Genomic DNA, 20,771 nt, shown 5'->3' on the forward strand with positions numbered 1-20,771 from the left:
TTTTAAGTATATGTGACCCAGAAAGTCCTCTCCCGAAAACATGTGTTCCCTGGAGCGTGTGAGCTTGTTGCTGCCGTGTCCTGTCTTGTTCAGGGAGCAGGATGAAGTCACATGTCATCAGCGCCCCAGCACTCAGAGCCTTCAGTTCATGTGCTGGACAACCAGACGTGCAACCAAGGTGTCCTCAGCCCCAGGCTCACCTAACCATCACACTTTCTGGCACACACAGACTCATTCCCATCTTCCCTTCTAAATAGGACATTCCCAGAAATGGCTCAGTGGTAAAGAATCCACCTGCCAATGCAGGAGACGTGGGTTCAATCCCTGGGTCGGGAAGATCCCCTGGAGAAAGGCAACCCACTCCAGTATTCTTGTCTGGAAAAGAAACCTGGTGGGCTACAGTCTATATGGGGTTGCCAAGAGCTAGACATGCCTGAGCTACTGAGCATGCCCGTAGTAAATATAAACCTCAATTACCCCAGCCCTCCTCCACTCTTGCTTATCCAGTCCCCCCAGCAACGGCAAGTAGGAAAATCCTCAAATTCTTGGGAGTGTCATCACACCTGACAATGATGAGTGTCTGTTATTTCAACACAAATTGTACATTTCAGTTTCTCTGACTTGATAAAAGGAAGAAGTTTGTTCACTTCAATGACTGGGTATAGAAGGAAGCCCATAACTGATTCAGGTAAAACCAAGTGCCCTCAAAGACAATATTGTTGTTGAAGTGCTGTAGAGGTAGGTTTTCCTTTCCTATTTCTTATCTTCCTATTTTCTTTTCTTATTCTCACTTGCTGTGGAGGCTAAGAAGAAAGCAATGGAAATGTAAACAAATAAAAAAGAAAATATCAACAACCTTTGGTTATCTTCTGAGAGATGTGACAAGGAAGAGAAGATGACTCTATCATTTTCTTATAAAAGCTGGTTTGAAAAGGTTACCCATCTTCATTTATTTGTGTTTGGAAGGTATGGTTTTCAGGCTGGTTTATTTCTTTGGGATGACAAGGCAGGCCCATTAAAAACAAAGTTTTACTGAGGCACGTTCCATGATGATGGTCTGGCATTTTGGGGAAAATGCTCTGCAGAGAAATTGAGCACTGCCAACTGCTGATAATTCAAGACCCCTGACTTAAGGTAACAAATAGGAACATCTTGTTTGGATCAAAAGAACACCTTACTCACTTTAGGATTAGAGTTATCTTAATCACGATTTCAGTGGACATAATATCCTGTGCTGGATGAGTGCTCAGTGATCCAGTGGTGCCGTTCATGGCCCTTGAACTGGATCCTCAAAAACACTGTTTTGAGACTCTCAATGGCTGTGGTGCTTCGGTGGGTATTTCCTTTGAGAAGAATCACTTGATATCAATAAAATGACTATACTCTGTTCTCTCTTGTTCTTGGCAGAAGGAGCAAATTCTGCTCCCCAAAGAAAGTTATCCAATTTGACATAGCTTATGCTCCAAATCATTCCAAAAGGGAAACATGCTTCCCCTTGGTTAGAAATTTCATGACAACTCCAAGGAAGAGAACAGCTTGGTGCATTTATTCCATGATGCTCAGATCTAAATTTGTGCACTGCCAAAGGTTTAGGCACAGAAAAATTATGGCCTGTGAGTGTGTGAGAGAAATTAATATCCCTCTTTTGTTATATTCAGTCTTCTGAACATTTAGGGCTTTAGGAATCAAACTGTTGAAAGGAACCCCTTCCTCTGGGATGGCCTGACTTGAAGCTTGCCCCATGCCATGAGGCCAACTGCCAGCCTGTGGACTGGCCTCAGACCTGCTCCTGGCTGACAGGTATCAGAAGCCGTGATGGTGACGACGTGGATAGAAAGATGGTTGAGGGAACTTCTAGTGGAAGCTTTGATCTTTTAACTTTATTTCCAGTTGCATAATTGTGCTTTCAAATGCAGTCCTAGCTGCCAATTTACACTTTACCAGGGCCAAAATTTATTTTTAGTGTCATTTCCATGGAAAATGTGCACTTTGCTCTTGATTGATAGATGTATTTTGACAGTTAATACAGGTTTACCCAGTCAAGGCTTGTTTTAGTTGAAGGTGAAAATTGAAGAGAAAAAAAAAAAATTACTTCGACAGATCTTAGTATTTCTCTTTTTATTGCATTCGTTGTCTAACAACAATAATACTCATTGGCAAGAAATTTATTTACACTAACAAATTAAATTTAATCACAGGTATTTTTAGATTGGTCAGAAAACAAAGGACCACTGTGATATTTGCTTTGAATGCCTCTGAAAACCAAAGAGTAAGAAATGGCATTTGAAACGAACAATCTAGAGAAGTACGTATTAACCAAGCACAAGAGAACAATCCAGACAGGGCACTATTGTCTCTCCCATGCAAATGATCAGACATCAAAATGTACAAATCAAAATTTTCAGATAACATGCTATCCGTACTTATCGAACTTAAAATGATTTTCAAACAACTCTTTTCCTTTTAGTGATACAGAAAGAAAGATGAAAATAAATCGACTTCTCAACAACAGAACAGAATTCGTTTTCTCTCTCTCGTTTTCAGCCGGCCAGTTTTGTAAGTGATACATAGGTGAACTAGTGGTTTAACTGTGACACCATTAAAAAATACAAAAGCAGTAGTGATGATCATAAATAATATCAAGGAAAACATAAACATATATATATTTAAGGGTTTTCACTAAGCACTAACTAAATCTGATGTTGTTGGGAGATGCTATCTAGCTGGAGTGCCTCTTAATTTCCACTTGTTAAGGTGATTTAATTATTTTGGCCAATTGTTCTTTCATGGATGAAAGATTAAATTCTTAACAAGAAGTCTGGGTGTGTGAATCAGATAGCTGAAGGAAACAGAACTGTACACCTTCCAACAACACACTCATGCTCACATCCACTTGTGTTATGTTTGGTGATGACCTAACCATGTCATCACTCCAAAAAAGAAGTAAATCAATGGTCCTGTGATAGCAACACTGCCGTCAGAGAGACGGCGGTTAGTGACTGCAGTGTCACAGTGACCAAACACATTTTAGAGTGTGAGCGAATGCACAGGAACACGCAGTGCAATTTTTAGCCAAGGGAACTGCAGTCTGCAGTTGAAAATGCCCAAAGCTGCATAAACGTCTGAGCTTCAGCTCAGCAATGTGCAATTTTGACATCAAAGCATCAGCCAAACATGTGAGGAAATTTCATCTTACTAAAATACCGAGTATCTAATAAACCAATTTTACCAAAATATATAAACATGTAGAAGGTAAGTGCATTTAGTAGAAATACATTAAAAAAAATCTCTTAAAATCTCATGAGCCATTCAGTGTACACACACACACACACACACACACACGTGGCAATAAGGCTATGCTACTGCTCGGGGTCCTACCTGACATCACCAAGTTCCATATGCAATTCTGTTTATGCCGTGAGACTGTAGTTTGTGTGTGTGTGTGTCTGGTGGGAGATATAGTCACACACATGTAGTTCTGTACATCAACACAAAGGCATGCACATTCTCAAGACGTTGCCTCTTGCCCTCTTGTTCTTTACCTCATCCATTCTTGAGTCCCTAGCAGCTTGGGGGTTGGGACTAGGGTGGGCCAAGGATCGGAAATCACGCTGTTCCTTTCATCCCCCACTCTGTAGGTCTGAAAGCAGGTCACAAGCTGTGCTTGGTTCACACACTCACACGTGTGAGCCTTTGAGTAAACACGACTCCCTCAACACGTCCACACCGACGTGCCCACACAAGCACGTAAGGATCCTCTCTTTAGCGTGAGGTAGACCCTGATGTTTCCGTGTTCCAGGAGAAATTACTTCTGCAGGCTTTTTCTTTGCTTTCTGACTTCTCCATTGGGTCTATTCGATGCCATTACTTTAAATACTACTGGTGTACTGTCTGTGTTATTTTTTTTTCCCCAGTGTTTTGGATCAAGACCAACTTTCCTGAGACTTCAAATGCCTAAAACAAATATAAACAAGATCTGCCTGCATACACAGACTGTTCTTCAGGAGGGAAATTTCTGAAGCGCATTCATATTTCTTATGACAAGGAGTCTTTCTAAAAATTTATTTCCCACCCCCATCTTCATAATGAAAACAATTCTAGTAGGAAATAGGGACATTTCTGGACTTCATCCTTAAATGCTTAGTTTCAGAACAGTATACAGGTAGATCCCTGATTAAAGGTAAACTGGAAAAGGTATTTTAAAAACTGGGCTTTTCTTTTTCATTTAGAAAGCACTAAGGACTTGGCATTAAGCAAATGAGATGAACCCTCATGACTGCGGTCCACCAAACTGAAACGCCTCTGAACCACAGCTCTATTGGGACAGTAAATTTAGTTACTCAAATGGAAGTTGATAATTTGGAAATATCTGGATGTAATCAAGGAACTACATCACATCCTAAGCACAGACATTCCTTTCAGTTTGGAACTTCTTGAGTACTGTGGTCAAACATGGATGCTCCTCTCTTGCACCTTGGCCTGTATAACCTTTAACACTTAAAAATGAGTTAGAATAGCCACATAAATGTTAATTTTCATTTACCTTTTTAAAATATAATTCTAAAGCATGTGTTAGTCCTATTTCACAAAGAAATTCTGTCTTCAGCGAAAAACCATAAAGGCTAGTTAAGGTGCTAGATCAAAAACCTGGCTTGGGCCTAGTAGTAGATTGGACTGGGATAGCTTAAGATTGTAGGACAGCAGTGACTACAGGAAAAAAGGCAAGGGCTCATTTGGTTCCTGTCTCAGCCTCTTAGCCCTTTCTTTCCGACGACAAAGAAGCACCGCTAGGGTTCCCGTTTCGCGCCCCCTACAGGCGGAGTTCGGGATCAGTGCCCGTCACACTGCAGTCAGGAACCGCGGTGGGTTACAAGTGCGCACCTGCTGCGCAGGGTGGGAAACCCACGCGAGCCCCAACTAAAGGACCACAGCATAGAGTAGCTTTGTGGTCATGAAACTAATGGTGGACATCATCAGTGTGTTCGAATGGGCAAAAGTAAGTTTCCACCCAACACTGCTCTGCAGTAAACTGATTCAGGGGAAAAAAACAGGAGAAAACTATTACATAACCTGTGAGTTACTTTAAGGGAGATAATCTTAAATAAAGTAATCTAAGTTTTTAGTGGAATACCCTGCCCCGGACACTCAGCTCACACAACGCTCCGTCCACCATCTGGCCTCTCCACAATTCCCTGTCCCCTAAAGCATTGCCTGTACCCCCAAAACACTTTTGGCTACTGCAGGTGTCATACCGAGCTGTCGTTTAGGGAATACAGTTCATAGTAAGCAGATATTCCCTTTTTGTCCATTTTCTGACAAATAAAAAAGCTATTCAATACAAAGTCTTTAATGTTCATGAAGCAACAATTCTGTGTTAAATTGTAAGGATACTGAAAACCACTAGCGTTAAAGTAAGGATTGTATAAGACACTGGAACCTCAATGAGGCATCATGCTCCAGAGTCAATAAAGAAAATAAAGTAAAACAAACTGTTCACAAGATCTGAGGTCCTTCACTTTGTTTTCAAATCCTTTATCAGTCTGTTTACTTTTTATCCTTTGTTGGACAATCAAATCAATTTTAGCAGTTTTAATTAAAATAACTCATTAAGACCTAAAATTACTATAATTTAACTTAAAAAAAGTCAAAACAGTTGTAATACAAAATAAATGATTTGAAGAATAAGAATTCAATTTATAACATTGTCAACTGGTCATTGATCTAAATATTGGAAGTGTACAAATAAAGTTAAAGAACAATACTTCTAAGACACTTAAAAATGCAATATAATCATAAATTATGTGCAGAGACTGAGACTTACAGACATTTCCAGTATATACATCCATTTTCAAATATTACCAAAGTGTAAACAATAAGATAATCATCCTTCTATTTCCACTCCTAAAATGAACACAGTGAAGCTTCCAGTATGATCCAGATCACTTTTTTCCCCAAAGATAAGCAAAAATCACAAACATTTACAACAGCAAGCACTAGCATTACCAGATTTTGACTAATTTAGTCTTTTAGTATTGAAAAGATTTGCTGAATTTTGTAGTTAATTGATAGTGGTTCCTGGTTTCTCATGACATTAATAAACAACAAAGCACCACACACCTCAAAATATTAATAGAGATTCCAGTATGGCAGTTTCATTATCATACCCCAAATGAAGACAGAAGAAAAATAGGTAGTGACTTCAATAATTGTCAAACACAATGTTACTTTATGTTTCTGAGGATCGAATGGATGATCTCTACCTGGTGACAAAGGGACTGAAGCTTAACAGACAATACTCTGTTACGGAAAAGGAAACACGCCTCAGGGAAGAACAAGATCACAAACTTCTAGTTTAGACAATTTTAGATTTCAAATATTCAGACAAGCAAAAAAAAAAAAAGCACAATGTTCAAAATAGGAGATGGCCTATATGGTAAGAAGCCCCTTTAACATTATTTGTTCCTTGTAACCTTTGAAAGCTTTCCCCTAAGCTCTGTGTACAGAACATTTTCCAGTAGAAGATAAGGACGAAGACCCCCTGAAACCGAAGAAAAGGAAGTAAAATACTTGTCCAGGAATTCATCTGGCCTCAACTCTTGTTTGGAAACTCGTCCTCTGGAAAGTGGATGACCTCATTTTTGCAGCCAATGCAGCTAAGACAACCAGATACGTGAGCATAAAAAGCAAAAGAGCAACAACAACAACAAAATCCATCATTTGAAATTTCTCGAGGTGAGTTGATTTTCTCCTCCATCTGCCCCACTCTCCTGCACTTGAATTAGTTTGATGAAACACTTAAATCCTTAATACTGGCTTTAAAATAAGGACTGCATCGTGTGTACCATCTTAAACACACTTTACCTGTAAAGTGGAACTCTTCAAGGAATGAAAGAGACCGGCTCAGAAAAACCATTCAAAACATCTCTAAAATATAACTGACAGCTCTCCTTTACGGGAACATTCTGTGTGCTCAATAAAATTGCTTCTCTGGTTGAATGATAGTCAAATCTAACTTTTCTCTAACTGGTATTTCTATTTTTCTTAAAAGTACATTTGTTAAAACTCTAACTGAGCCCACTTGGGAAATCTTGAGTAGAAAATATGTGATGAGTTCCTGATTGTGTCATAGTCAGGCTGAAGACCAGCCCGAATGTTCCCCAGGAGAGGAAACCTGAAAATGTTGGTTTCCTTAAAAATCAATTTCCTGTTCAATTTGTTGGGAAGAAAAGGAACTGTGCGGTGTGTGTCGGTGCTGCTGAAATACTGAACGTGCAGCAGTAGCAAAGGAAACACAGATCCCAGGATCCCATGGCTGCATTAATGCTCGAATTTTTCTTTGTTTGCCTAAATCTGGAGGATAAATGTTACCCTCAGAACCCCAAAGTAATATCCACATCCACATTCTTAAGGCTTTTGCTTCCTTCTGGGGTTAGCAAGTAAGCGTAACTCTTTTCTCTCTTCCTGATGCCTAGCAAACAGGACAATTTGCCGGCTTTTAGCCATAGTCCGTAATTACACGGCAGAGCACCCACATTTCCACGGTGGGGCTGTCTCACAGTCCAGACGCCAGCAATGATGGGGAACCTTTCTCTCCGAGCGGATTCTGCAGCCCCGATCCCAGGGCAGAGCAGTGCTCCCGGCCACGCTCAGTTTCAGGACCCCGTGCCGAAAATGCATGGCGCTCCGCTGACAACGCCAGGGTGTGCCATGCTTTTGCTGGACAGGGTCACGCTGGTTCTTCAAGTGACACCACCCACCCAACACAAAGAAACACTGCTACTTTGTGTCTCTCGCAAAGGAGATCCTTGGTTTGTTACTAAACCAAAGGGGGCTTGGGATTATTTCAGTAGGTTAAGATTAAGAGTGTACTCTATGGATGCAGAAAATTGCAGTTATTGAACACACGGTTCCCCAGTCTGCCTAGAGCACATAGCGCTTGTCATCAGTGTCTTATTTGTCCTCCAGAGGAGAGCAGGGCAGGAAGAGGTGGAAGCGTCCCGGGTGCGTCACTGCTCACTAGCACCCTCTGTGGCCGCGGCCATCTTCTCCGTCTTCTTAGACTTCCTCTGCATTTGCTCTTGTTCCTTCCTCCTCAGCTTCTCTCTTTGTTTTTCCATTTTCTCCTGGGCCTTCCGAGCCTTCTCTAGAGACACCTTCATTTCCTTCAGTTTTTTTTTGACCACGGCTCGGTCCTGGGATGATGTCATTCCGAGGGCCTAAGAAGGAAACGCACACACAAACCATCTGAAAACTGATGACCCTGTTTATGAGGAGGTTGATATCACGAGATAGTCCAAACTCAGGAACTGACAGAAACATAATCCAAGAGGTAGAAAATGAGGAAGGGCGGAGTACATTTGCTAAAGGTCTACGTACTGCGGGGCTGAGCTTTACTTGTTCTTTTGCTCTTTGGAGTCCTGAGCACAGTACAGTGTAAACCTCAGCAAGTAAATGCTTTCTGAACTGGTAGTTAATGGGCAAATGAACAGCGGAAGGGCACAATTTGTCTTCTCCAACCTTTGGGCTGTACTGCTAAACTCATCACTATTTTCGCAAGCTCGGAGCAGGCCCCTGCCACCCATCTCGGAGGGCTCGAAGAAGGGCAGGAGGGACTGGAACGGCTTCCCTTCTAGCAATGCATTCACTGACAATGGAAACCAAACATGCCTCCCAGGACAACAGCGCTGGTGTCAGCATGACTAGCCGTTCCCTCCCTGCAGGTAGACCCGTAAAGGAAGCCTGATCATAATGAGGAGCTTGCTCGATAAGCCTGGAATTCAGAATAAGGGGAGCTGGTTACATATTTTCAGTGTTTCACGACCTTCAGAATCAACAGCAGGATGCATCCATCTCCCCAACAGGGACAGGCCTGTCGATGGGCCTTCATATTCACAGGCTATTGATTGAGCTCTAACCTTTTCAAGACCGTCAAGTGATACTCGGCTGCCATCAGCCCAGCAGGGCGCCTGCGTGGGGGTGGTGGGCTGGCTGTAAGCTCCTTTTGCCCTTTTTCCACAGGGTAGGTGCCACCTCAGACTCTAAAGGAGATAGGCGGGACAGGTGAAAATGAGAGCGTGATGGCCGGGGAAGGGAGGACATGGCCTGCTGCAGCGGGAGGACGAAGGTCTGGGGAGAACACAGTCCTGATTTGGAGTGGTACCCAGGGAACAGTGAGGGTGGAGGAGAAAGGACTTCAAAAGGGGAGATTCACGGATCTGGATTTTAACTTTAATGTCATGGGAGAGTCCACATTGGCCATTATTAAAACTCACACTACAGAGGAAGTAAGCAGAGGCAATACATGGACCATGTGCTGTTTGGCAGAAGCAATGGATGAACCTCTAGCGCTCCTGCTTAGCAGCCTATTGTTTAATTCAGAACCCAACAATTTTCCAAAACCTCCTTTACCACTGGGAAATGATTCAATGTCCTCTCTGCTGACCGTGGATGAGAAGTACCTCTCAGATATGCAGAAGGCTCTTATCTAATGGAAACATTTCAGGTGCTATGAGTAATACAGATTATACTTGGTAACATACAGTTCTTTACCTTAAGTTTATTTCCATCCAACTGCAGGAGTTGCTCTCCAGTGATGTTTTGGGCACTGAATTCAGAGACATACTGCTCCAGATTTAGGCTCATTAGCCAGTGAGAAACCTGCTGCACGCTCCATTCATGAACGGCCCGATTCGGATACTGACTGTGTTTGGGAGACTGTCCGTCATCAAGGATCTGAGGTAGGAATGTTATGCAGGGTTGTTAAAGGACCGAGAAGCTGTAGCTCAGTAGGAATGTGATGCTATCGAAAAGCCAGTTCTTGCCTACTAGAGCCACACCTGCTTTTAAGCCCTAGAGTAAACGAATGGGTCTAGCTGTGTGTGACACACACACAGTGATCACCTTTACAGTTTCCTTAGGTATTTGGAAATTTAAAAATTCCCCCAAACAAAGCAGCATTTTAATGTAGGTAGGAAGTTAATAACTGAAAAATACATTTAATATCACAAGTTTTTACATTAAGCCACTTTGGAAAGCTTATCAGATGCAGAAAACAAGTACGTCATTTATCTCTGTATGTAATGAACTGCTCTGCATTGGTCCTCTGCTAAGACATTAGAGATACGTAAAGATACATTTTAAAATATTGAGGTATATATTTTACTTAGAAGGGGAGCAGTAAGCCCTCAAGCATTCTTAGTAGGGGAAATTTCACGGCCATTATTTCATTTGAGCAGCAAGCAAACCTGTAAGGAAGGTGGGATAGGTAATTCACAAATTATCAAATTATTTTTAATAATTGAGGCAAGTGAAGCTCAGAAAGTCTACAGACCTGTCCGAGATTATGCAGCTAGCAAGTGGCAGAGCTCAGCCCTTAGTAGTTTGTTCTAAATCTCTGGCTCTGTCCAACACAGGAGAACACTATGAAGACTGCAAAGGCAGCTTGGTTTTAAGACCCACTAGGCTGAGAGGAGATGACGATGGTGCTAAATCTGGGAGAGAGATGGGAGCACCTTAGTGACCATGCAGGGAACACAGGAGGAAATGGGGAAGCTGAGATGAGGGCAAGGGGGTGAAACGCAATGGTCTGTGTCAGGCTAATGGTGGTGGGAGACACACCAAGGGGCTCTGGAGGTGGAGATCCTTTTGAATGTCTTTTCCACTAAGATTGAGACAAGGGCAGAGAGTGAAACTATTTAACATGAGGAAACCCACTGCAGGGGAACACTTCCTGTCTAGTTTGATTTTAAATCATTACAAAGAAAGAAAAGAAGCTTCAGACGCTACCCCATAAGCCACCACACACCGCCCACTGAGAGCTCACCTCATCATCTATCATATCCAGGCTCTGAGTGAGAGAGCAACAAAGGAATCAAAAAGAGAAGTGTTATAGGAAGCACGCATATGCAGTACACATTTTCCATACAATTAAAATCATGCCAGGTCTGAAGAATACGGACAGAAAAATTTAAGAGGAATAAAAGTTTTACAAAGCAAAAACCATGTTAGAAAGAAGTAACTAGGAACAGATATTTTGGGTGAATCTATCTTTACTTATCGCGCTTCTCTCCCCGACCCCAGCCTGCTTCTAGTACTGGTATTTCTTTCTTCTCCTTATCTCTCCGGGCACTGAGTCACATGAATTACCAGTCTAACTTTCTGCCTCTCCTGTACACAGTCATCTCCCGAGAAGTCATCACAGTACCCACCTGACCCTGGCTTCTAAGTAAAGGTCTTCCCTCCTGGTCCCTCCTGATCAGAATCACACCTCTCCCCCGTCCCCTGTGGTGATCCTCAACCAGGGGCCACGCCTGACTTGGAGGGACCAGCGGGGGTGGTGGAGAAGCTGAGCGAGGGGAAGGGTGGGCTGTGCAGCGCTCAGCAACCCAGCCGCACCCCTCTGTGGAGGGCCATCCCATTTACATCCAAGAAAGGCCGAGGAGTTCCCTGGACAGCTTAAAGGGGCTCAGAGACAGAACGTGGCTTCCATGTTGAGGCAGACAGTGGGCGAAATCACAAGGCTTTTACATCAAATGTGAAACCATAGTCCTGATGACTGATCTGCAAAATCTGCCTGAAAACTGCCTGCGACAGTTTACGGGTCATGTGCACGATCTGAGAAGGCAGCTCAGCCGCCCGTGCCATGCACATACCTCGTCGGATGAGAGCACCAAGGACTGAGAGAGTCCGGGCGTTTTGGGCTCTGCTCCCAGGCCGCTCAGGTCTGCTGAACTGGTGCTGCTAGGACTGAAATCATCATTGAAGGTAAAATTCTGAAAAAGTAAAAAAGCTCAGTGTTAAATGAGCATGGTGAGTGAGCCAGAGAGAAGCCTGCTTACAAGCTTTAGAGAGGTTCTTTTTAGTCCTCTTAGAAGAGATGCAGATTTGGTTGGGTGGCCTTCACCTGGCAGTGGTTGAGAACTCTAGCCTTTTGTGCTGCACACAGAATTCTGGGCTCTTTCTCTATCACATGAAAGGCCAGGCATTTTAGAGAAATGAGTCTTCAATCTCTCTTCAAGGGTACAGCATTCATTATCCTCTACAACTGCTCAGAGGAGTCATGTTAATAAGCCTATCTCCTTTGGCCCTAATTGTGACGAGTAACAGTGTAAGTAAAAATACAAGATGGTGTGGCGAGCCTGAGTTATTAGGAACAGATGGCAATCCAAATTAGAAAGGTAACTTGAGCACCCCCTAGGAAGGACTGCTTGCCGCTGGCCGTGATAAACACCGTGAGAAGTGGCAGATCCTCTCCTGGATGTAACCTTCAAGATGATGAGTTCTGGGGGGGTCACAATCTGCCATTACACTATTAGTTACACGCTGAAATACAGCTCTTGCACAGCACCAGTGGAATACCAGCGAGGCCGGAGCACGGCCAGAAACGTGGTTCCAAACAATCACCTGGGGTTGGAGGAGGTCGGGTGTGTCAGAACTTTATGAACACTTCCCCAAAACTTTATGAAAATGTTCAGTGGATGCTACAGTCAAATAAACTCACAATGACTACATAGTTGCATTTGTGAAAACATTTTAAACCAAATTCTTGAGAGTCTCTCCAATGCAAGATAAGGCTGGAATTTTTCAAACAACATTCAGACTTCTCAGATCCAAGACTGAAAATGTTTCGAGACCAATGTGGTCTGCTGTTGGCAAACCTTCTTTTGCTAATAATTCTAGAAGCATTGCCTTTCCTGGAATTCTAAGCACCTGACCAACACCATCTCATTTCTTATTCCACTTCCTTAGAAACTGGACTGTTACAGCTTCCCATTAGGTTCCCTTGCCTTGGGTTTAGTTGGTCGTCAAGAATAAAAACCATGGCAGAGGCTAGAGAATTCAGTACCAAACTCCGAAGGTTTGCTAAAACTTCAGAAAAGGAGATGAAGTCAGAGTACAAGGAGCTAAGCTAGTAAAACATTTAAGCATGAGAGCATTTAACAGCACATTACCATTTGATACTGTCAATGGAGATATGACCTCACACTCTGTCAAAACGTTATGAGCTGTTGACCTCAAGAAAAGAGTTAAATTCAAGGAACATTAATCACAGGTTACTGTTTGAGAAGGAAAAGTGAACACAGATAAAAGGAGACCAAGCAACACACAAAAGTTAGCCACCACATGTGTTTCAATAAGTTGTTAGGTAAGGTTTGCAGCGTCATGCTGGAAATAACCGTCGTATATTTAAAAACAGATAAGCATATAATTCCCCATTCTGCTAAAGTTAAAAAACTCTGGTGATAGAATGATCCCAGTTTATCAACACGGAAGTTTGATTTAAAAGAAGAAATAAGTAAGGGCACTATGTCAGCACTGATTTGTTTGAAAGGGTTTCATTTAGATATATTGAACACATATTCAGTCTCAAATTTATTTGTTTTCCAGTAAATCTTGAAGAGCACAGCAAAAATAGTTTTGTAATGAAATTTAAAGTGCAATACTTGGTAAACAGATTTATCATACTGTTCCAGGATTCAAATGTATCTTTCCCAGCATGGCTTAACTGTCAAACTGAGATTAAATAGCAATATGTGAAAAGACAGGCAAATCAAAGATTAACGTACAATCTAGAACAGAATAGTATTAAAGAAGGTGGTGGTTAAATAAGGCTTTCTGTCTCCCCAACACAAAAACACCATGCATGTTTATTGAAGTGTTATCACAGTGGTTTCTCAAATCCAGAGCATACACGCAAGTTGAGAATGCTTTCCAAAGACTGAGGAGGAGGAAGGACTGGGGTTTTCTTGTTTGCTTTTTAAAATCCACGTGTTTTCTACCTTAGACCCCTTTTTATCTGAAATTAGAGCTTCAGGAGAAGGCTGAGGGGGGCTTGCAGATGAAGGCAGATTCCTGAAGGAATAGGATCCTTTTCGGCTTTCATTAAACCACGAGAATGGCAGGCCAGTTGAGCGTGTGGAGGCCTGAGCAGTGGAGGATGGCGTTGGTTTCCAGGTTTCCAGCCTGCATCTGAAGATCCTGGGTTATGAAAAGAGGAGGTGTGTTAGACAGAGGAAAAGGGCAGATGGAAAACTTACTGAATTTTTAAGGGACTCTGAATACAGTTTGAAGTAATAGTTTGAGAAATTGTTCTACACAACAGAGTACAAATTTTGCACTTTTGACTAGAACATTAATCTTTTTTTGCATCTAAATGGATGTTATAACAATGATAAGTATTTTGGTATCACCACTGCCATGATGACTTTTTTGAAATGGGAATAAACGTGTGTGGAGAAATTAGCATCAGAGAGGGGCACGGTCTTCTAAGAACTGCTTTGAGTGAATGATCACAGTGTTCCCTTTATTCGGCTCACACAGCAGTGCCTCACTGCTGGTGACATGAGCTCAAAAGCAGCATTTCACCCTGGCCTCCTCGGAACACAAGTTCCCAAGAGCCTGAGACTTTAGAAAATGATATATTTCATAACTGGAAATTTCTGGGCTCATGATACTTTAGGCAGAATACACACCTTACTGATTTTTATCGTGATCTTAGTGCCTTATAGGAGGAGCACCAGACTAGAGGTCCTAAACCCTACTTGGATGTCCAGGGTCTTTCACTTCCTGTGTACACGACCTTGGGCCTTCTTTGCCTCTATTTCCTCATCCATAAAAGGTAGATATTTTATGTATCTTATATGTGCTTAAGAATTAAGTTAGATATGTGTGAAAGTGCTTTGAAAACTGTAAATGTAGAAAGGTCTGTGCTTATTGTTTAACATTTTAAGGACTCAAAGGCATTTGAAAAACAGTCTGAAAACAGACTTTGTTTTCTTAATGCAAGCACCTGCATATTTATATTTATCTTTTGGTTAAAAAAATCATCAAGACCTAAGGCAGGAATGGGCAGGAGTTTCTGTGCATTTTGGAAGATGCACCCTCAGTAAGTTCAAGTGATAACTGATATAATACTTATTATTTGTTAGCTGTTAATGTCAAGGCTATGGTTTTTCCTGTGGTCATGTATGGATACGAGAGTTGGACTGTGAAGAAAGCTGAGCACCGAAGAATTGATGCTTTTGAACTGTGGTGTTGGAGAAGACTCTTGCAAGCCACTTGGCTGCAAGGAGATCCAACCAGTCCATTCTAAAGGAGACCAGTCCTGGGTGTTCATTGGAAGGACTGATGCTGAGGCTGAAACTCCAATACTTTGGCCACCTTATGCGAAGAGTTGACTCATTGGAAAAGACCCTGATGCTGAGAAGGATTGGGGGCAGGAAGAGAAGGGGACAACGGAGGATGAGATGGCTGGATGGCATCACCGACTTGATGGACATGAGTTTGGGTGAACACTGGGAGTTGCTGATGGACAGGGAGGCCTGGCGTGCTGCGATTCATGGGGTCACAAAGAGTCGGACGTGACTGAGAGACTGAACTGAACTGAACTGAATGTCATGACAACAAAGAGATTCCCTTTCAATTAAAAGTGCCTCAACAGCATGGCTTATGGGCATCTTACGTCCCAGAGGTATACTGAATCTCAACCTCACATTTCATTTCACATTATTTTGAAAAATTACACATTTCAAATTTACATAGATGATACAGCTTCTAACAATTTCTGTTCATTTCTGAAGTATATTGTGAGAATCAAATGGGACAACTATTATAAAAGCATCCTGAAAAACTGTAAAGCAATATACAAATGTAAAGGGGTTATGAGAACAATAACTAAAGAGAATGCAGAGATCAGTAAAGTTTTAGCAGCACTGAAATAACAGGTTGGATGAGTAAAAGTGTTCATCACACTAAAGAGTACAGAAGATATGATTTTAATTCTGTATTTATTTTTTAAAAAACCAAAGGGGTCTGCAAGGATAATAGAGAACGACCAACCAGAAATATGCCAACCTTCAACTTTATCCTAAAGTTTAACGTAAAAAAAAACTATATTCTTAAATCCATTTACTATTAAAAAATGAGGGGTGGGGCGGGGTTACAATAACTGAACTTAGGAAAGCATACGAGCAGAGGCAGACTGGTCTTCTGTGAGTGAGTGAAGTCGCTCAGTCATGTCCGACTCTTTGCGACCCATGGACTGTAGCCTACCAGGCTCCTCCGTCCATGGAATTTCCCAGGCAAGAATACAGGAGTGGGTTGCCATTTCCTTCTCCAGGAGATCTTCCTGACCTAGGGAGTGAAGTCGGGTCTCCCGCATTGTAGGCAGACACTTTACCGTCTGCGCCACCAGGGAAGTGCACTTTTTATTCCTGGATCATGGACCAGTGCAGAAGTCTGATAAGTAAGCATCACCTGGGGAAGCTATATAAACACAAATTCTTGGGTACCTGGACTTACCAAGCTAGAATTTGGGGGAGACGGAGGTAGGAAGTCACTGCTCTGGTTTCCCATGCCCTAATTTCCTCTTTCCAGGGTAACACAATGAGAACCAGTTGTCATTCTATATGTGGTCGACATTATATGTGAGGAATTTTAAAAATATGAATCTGTAAGGTTATATAGGAGAAGGACAGCTGCCCCCCTTCTCTTCTCTAAGAGAGGGAGAGAGATCTTATCCCCTTAATGTAAACAAGTTCATCTTGAGAAGGATCTTGGGTTCTTATGCTTTGGAAAGTGATCTATGTCAGAGGAAGGTAAGACTCATGTCTCCAGCTTTACAGCCCCTAGAACATCTCCATGGAGTTGGGTCTCAAAGCCCTTCTCTCCGTTCCCACTCCTGGAAAATGTAATCACATACCTCTGGGGAGGTAAATCTCTCTGCAGGTAAATTCTATCTAGTTAGTCATAATTTAACTTCTCAGGCTTATCTTTTAGCTCAGTCCCACATTCCAGTAAAAATGCTCAGAAAGCTCTAACTGTGCTTTAAAACATAAAAATATTTTTATGCTTTAAAGATTCTTTATATTTTATATAAAATATCTTTTATATGCTTTAAAACATAAAAATATTTTCTCTGTAGTCTCATACTCTTATAATTGGGGATATATGAGATAACCTGGACCTGATGTTTATTTTTCTCTTTGGTTATAAATTTCTGAACCAGTTAATCAAAGTAACATAGAAATTTTTTTAAAAAGTTCCATCCGTAATTCAAATAAGGTATGGTAGTACTTACATATATGGATACTGTTTTCAAGTTCATAAACAGGCCACTATTAACGGCAGCATGAGTATCCTGTCCTATGCCCAAGTGAACTGCTTTTGTAACAACGCTTTTAAAACCACCACCACTACAACTTTTAATAGATAGGAAGTAGGAATATTATTGCCTGACTGTTTTCATTCTAAGACCCATGAAAATGACTTTTGGTAGCTCAAATCCTAGCCAGGTAATGTTTCAAACAAAATTCTAAGATCACACCTCACTAAACCCTTTCATAAAATTCTCACTGTCAGGAAAATACTCAAGACAAATCATTCCATGTGGGCTTGGACATCCAGCACTGAAGATGGGTCTGAAGGCTATGATGTGAGAATGATGAAGTCATGGAAGTTCAGCCCTGGATGACTTCCAGAGGCTTTCTGCTCTAGCTTTCTACACCAAGATAATCGATGATACAGAGGAACAGTCACATAGAAAGCAACAAAAGCCCAATTCTAAGGAGACAGCAACTGTCCTCACAGCTGCAAACCACCAGCTCCTGGGGTACTTTGAAAACTGTGTTCCAGTTCTCCAGGAGGTCTGGTTGTGCCTCTGCTGAGGCTGTATCCTGTCCCCCTCATTTCTTTGTGTATCCTTGACTCTAAAGCTCTCTGGGCTGATGGAACCTCTGTGTGGTTCCTATGTGCTTCAAAAATAGAACAGTGGTGTGCTTCCAATTGCTTGGAACTAAGTATAGAATGTGCATTTAAGAAATAAAATTCTCCACTACTTTAAAATTGTAGACCTATCAGCTTACCAACTTTTCTGAAACAAATGCCAATCTCCTTTTGGATAAACTCAACTCTTGGGTCTACAAAAGGAGCAGAGAGGGTTTGGTAATGGTTATTCTATGATTGATCACTCTTACAGACTGTTTCTCTTTGTGGAGAAATCTGTTAAGAATAACATAAAATTCTTCCTTCCTTAACTTTTTAGAGTTTGAGGGCAGATTATGGTCCAAGAGGCATAAACTCTATCTAGATCCTTAACAATCCCCTTGAAAAATCATGATTGGTAGAAATGAATAATTAATAGATCTGAAAATAACTTTTGGAGGATCAACACAGGTATGTGTTCTATGCTTATTTTTCTTTTATAGTTTATACACTAATGGTTCACTATCACTTTTGGAAAAAGTAGATTCATAAATTACTGTTACATCCCTGTGGAAACTCTCACTTTCTTTTTCCTTTTTTTTTTTTTTTTTCTGGTGGCACAGCATATGGGATGTTAGTTCCCTGACCAGAGATTGAACCTGTGTCCCCTGCCATGGAAGCACTGAGTCTTAACCACTGGACCACCAAGGAAGTCCCCCTGATTGCTTTATTCGTAGGAACTGGGAGAAAGCATGGCTCCAAGTTAAGTCTCCATAATCCTGAAATGTCATTTTTGGGGGGGGGGTAGTGGGGGGAGTAACTGTCTCCTGGCCTGGAAGTGGTTTACAATTAGCAACTCTATAAAACAATTAACTAATTTGTACACATCTTGAAACCAGTTTATCCTGGTGCTAGCACCCCAAAATTAAGTTGCTCAGGTAAACATTCCTTGGTGAATTTTTTCAGTTTAACTTTGAATAAAAGGTGTAGAAAATACTCAGACTATAACTGGAGTCATCAAAATATAATGAGGCGTTCAGGAACTGCCAGAACAGAGAAAGTATAAACAGAATATAGAACTCAAGCAGGTAGTAAAGGAGATTAAGTGAAGAAAATTAGGTGCAACCAGAGCAAGGGTTGCAGACCTCCATTTACTCAAATAAGACGAAGTAGTTCTGTAAGGACTGAGGTTGTAAAGCCAGCCTCTTCTGAAGGCAACCGAGAGACCTGAACAGGTAACAGCTGTAACAAGAGGGTGTCCACCTGCAGCCAAGCCAATAACCCTGAACTCATCCTGCTTCTAGATTCTGAGTTATAGTCTAAATATCTGGTCAATAGTCAACAGCCCATCTGAGATGGTCACTATAGAGTGCTTAACCTTGATTGATGATGGGGTTTAGGAAATGCTACCCCAAAATATGGCACCGAGGCATAGCTAGTATTTTGAATATTTTAAACTGAAGGAATTTGAGAAATGGCAGGTGCAGGAAGAGCTCTCTGACCTCCCACATCTCCCCTGAACCAGGTCATAAGACCCTGGGGTAAGAGGTGCCCTCCTACATCCAGAGGAGAGGAGTAGGCATCTCCACAGGTACCAAGAGGGATCTGAGCAAATGAATGAACAGGACTTGCTAAGTTTCCTCAGCTTACTACTCTTAGCTCATACCTTTTTGTCCTATCACATTTCCCCACAACTTTCTACACTTCATCAAATCTACTATAAATATTCTTCGGGCTTAACTCCTTCTCTGGGTCTTCATTTCCTTATGGAGGCTCCTGTGTCTCATAAAAATTACATTCAATACATTTGTATGCCTTTCCCTTATTAACTGTCTTCTGTCAGTTTAATTTACAGGGCTTCAGTTGGAGAACCTAGGAGTGTTGAGGGAAAAATATATTTTTCTCGTTTTAGATGGAGATGAGTTTTTCCCATACTGGGAAGATATAAAATGAAACAGCAAGATGACAATGTAAATAAAAATCTATATTATAAAAATAAAAATGTTAGCTCTGGAGTAATAAATATATTGCTTAGTATCTACAAAAATTTGCATTAGAAATCTGAGAAACTTGTCTATTGAGTCTATTTTAATATATTTAACTGATTTCAGATTTAACTAGTTAAGTTAAATAACTACACTGATAAGAGTATTGGGACCTTTAGAGTCGCTATAGCTATTTTAATTCATTAGATTTTGAAAAGTTTTTTTAAGCATGAAAAGTACTAACTTGTTAGGAATGTTAGTGTGTCAGGTTTCAGGCACAGAGAATTACTTGAAAGGAAAACGAAATAGATTAAATTTATAAATGCACCTAAAACAGGACAATTTTGGGGCAATGAGTCTGCTCTCCTGAGGCTAAGCTAATATTGTTCAAAGGTCTTCACAAAAGTGACTGCCTTTATTTCACATAAGATTTTATTAGATGTATACGCAAAATGAGATTTGTAAGCTGAGCTGAAACTCAAAAAAAAGGTAGGTTGTAAAATTGGGAGACTTTATTAATTACTTAAAATTTATAACACAAGTTTAAGGACAAAGCTACCTCTGGGCATTGAAAACATCCAATGAAAGGGAGAGCACCTAGGAGCCCATAACCAAGGTTAAGCTCTCCGCCGGTGCTTTCCTGAGTGTCTGCCCCCATGGCTCATGGATCCTAACGGCTTACAAACATGTGCTCAAAACCTTCCAAGCTCAAAGGCTCAAATTATTCTGCCAATTTCTGATCACCATCCTCCACTGGCATTTATAACTACATTTTTGTTTATAAACATTTTTTTAGGGAAAAATTTGTCTCCTCTCTGGACCAGGTTTAGGCAGATTTAGGTTTTCCTCTCTGTGCTTCATCTTGCTCTTAGCTCTTCTGAAAGGGTGTGTTTCCTCCCCCACTCAGTAGCAGAGGCTCTGCCCTTGCTCTGCAACAAGGCAGAACTGCCCTCCATGTACTTGTCTCTCGGTATAATCTCAAAACTCACTTTAGTGCTATGATTTATCTTTGAGAGAAACGGCATCTATGAAGAGTGGTCTGAACTACAATCCACACAGTCCAAGTATTATTCAAGATATTACTAA

General features: G+C 41.4%; 1 protein-coding gene across 7 annotated transcripts in view; it reads right to left on the bottom strand.

Moving 5' to 3' along the window:
- Window positions 1-2,101: 2,101 nt before the first annotated feature.
- The window catches only part of PPP1R9A (protein phosphatase 1, regulatory subunit 9A), a 350,761-nt gene continuing 332,091 nt past the window's right edge, over window positions 2,102-20,771 (bottom strand). For all 7 annotated transcript variants that reach the window (XM_010839754.1, XM_010839753.1, XM_010839757.1 and 4 more), the window contains 4 exons: window positions 13,779-13,977; window positions 11,652-11,771; window positions 9,550-9,732; window positions 2,102-8,216 (listed from right to left, as the gene is read on the bottom strand). In XM_010839754.1, coding sequence (XP_010838056.1) covers window positions 8,007-8,216; window positions 9,550-9,732; window positions 11,652-11,771; window positions 13,779-13,977 — 712 coding nt within the window. In that variant the 3' untranslated portion in view covers window positions 2,102-8,006. The remainder of the gene's footprint in view (window positions 8,217-9,549; window positions 9,733-11,651; window positions 11,772-13,778; window positions 13,978-20,771) is intronic.

The sequence above is a fragment of the Bison bison genome, unplaced genomic scaffold (genome assembly GCF_000754665.1).
Source record: "Bison bison bison isolate TAMUID 2011002044 unplaced genomic scaffold, Bison_UMD1.0 scf7180017864134, whole genome shotgun sequence".
Lineage (NCBI taxonomy): Eukaryota > Metazoa > Chordata > Mammalia > Artiodactyla > Bovidae > Bison > Bison bison.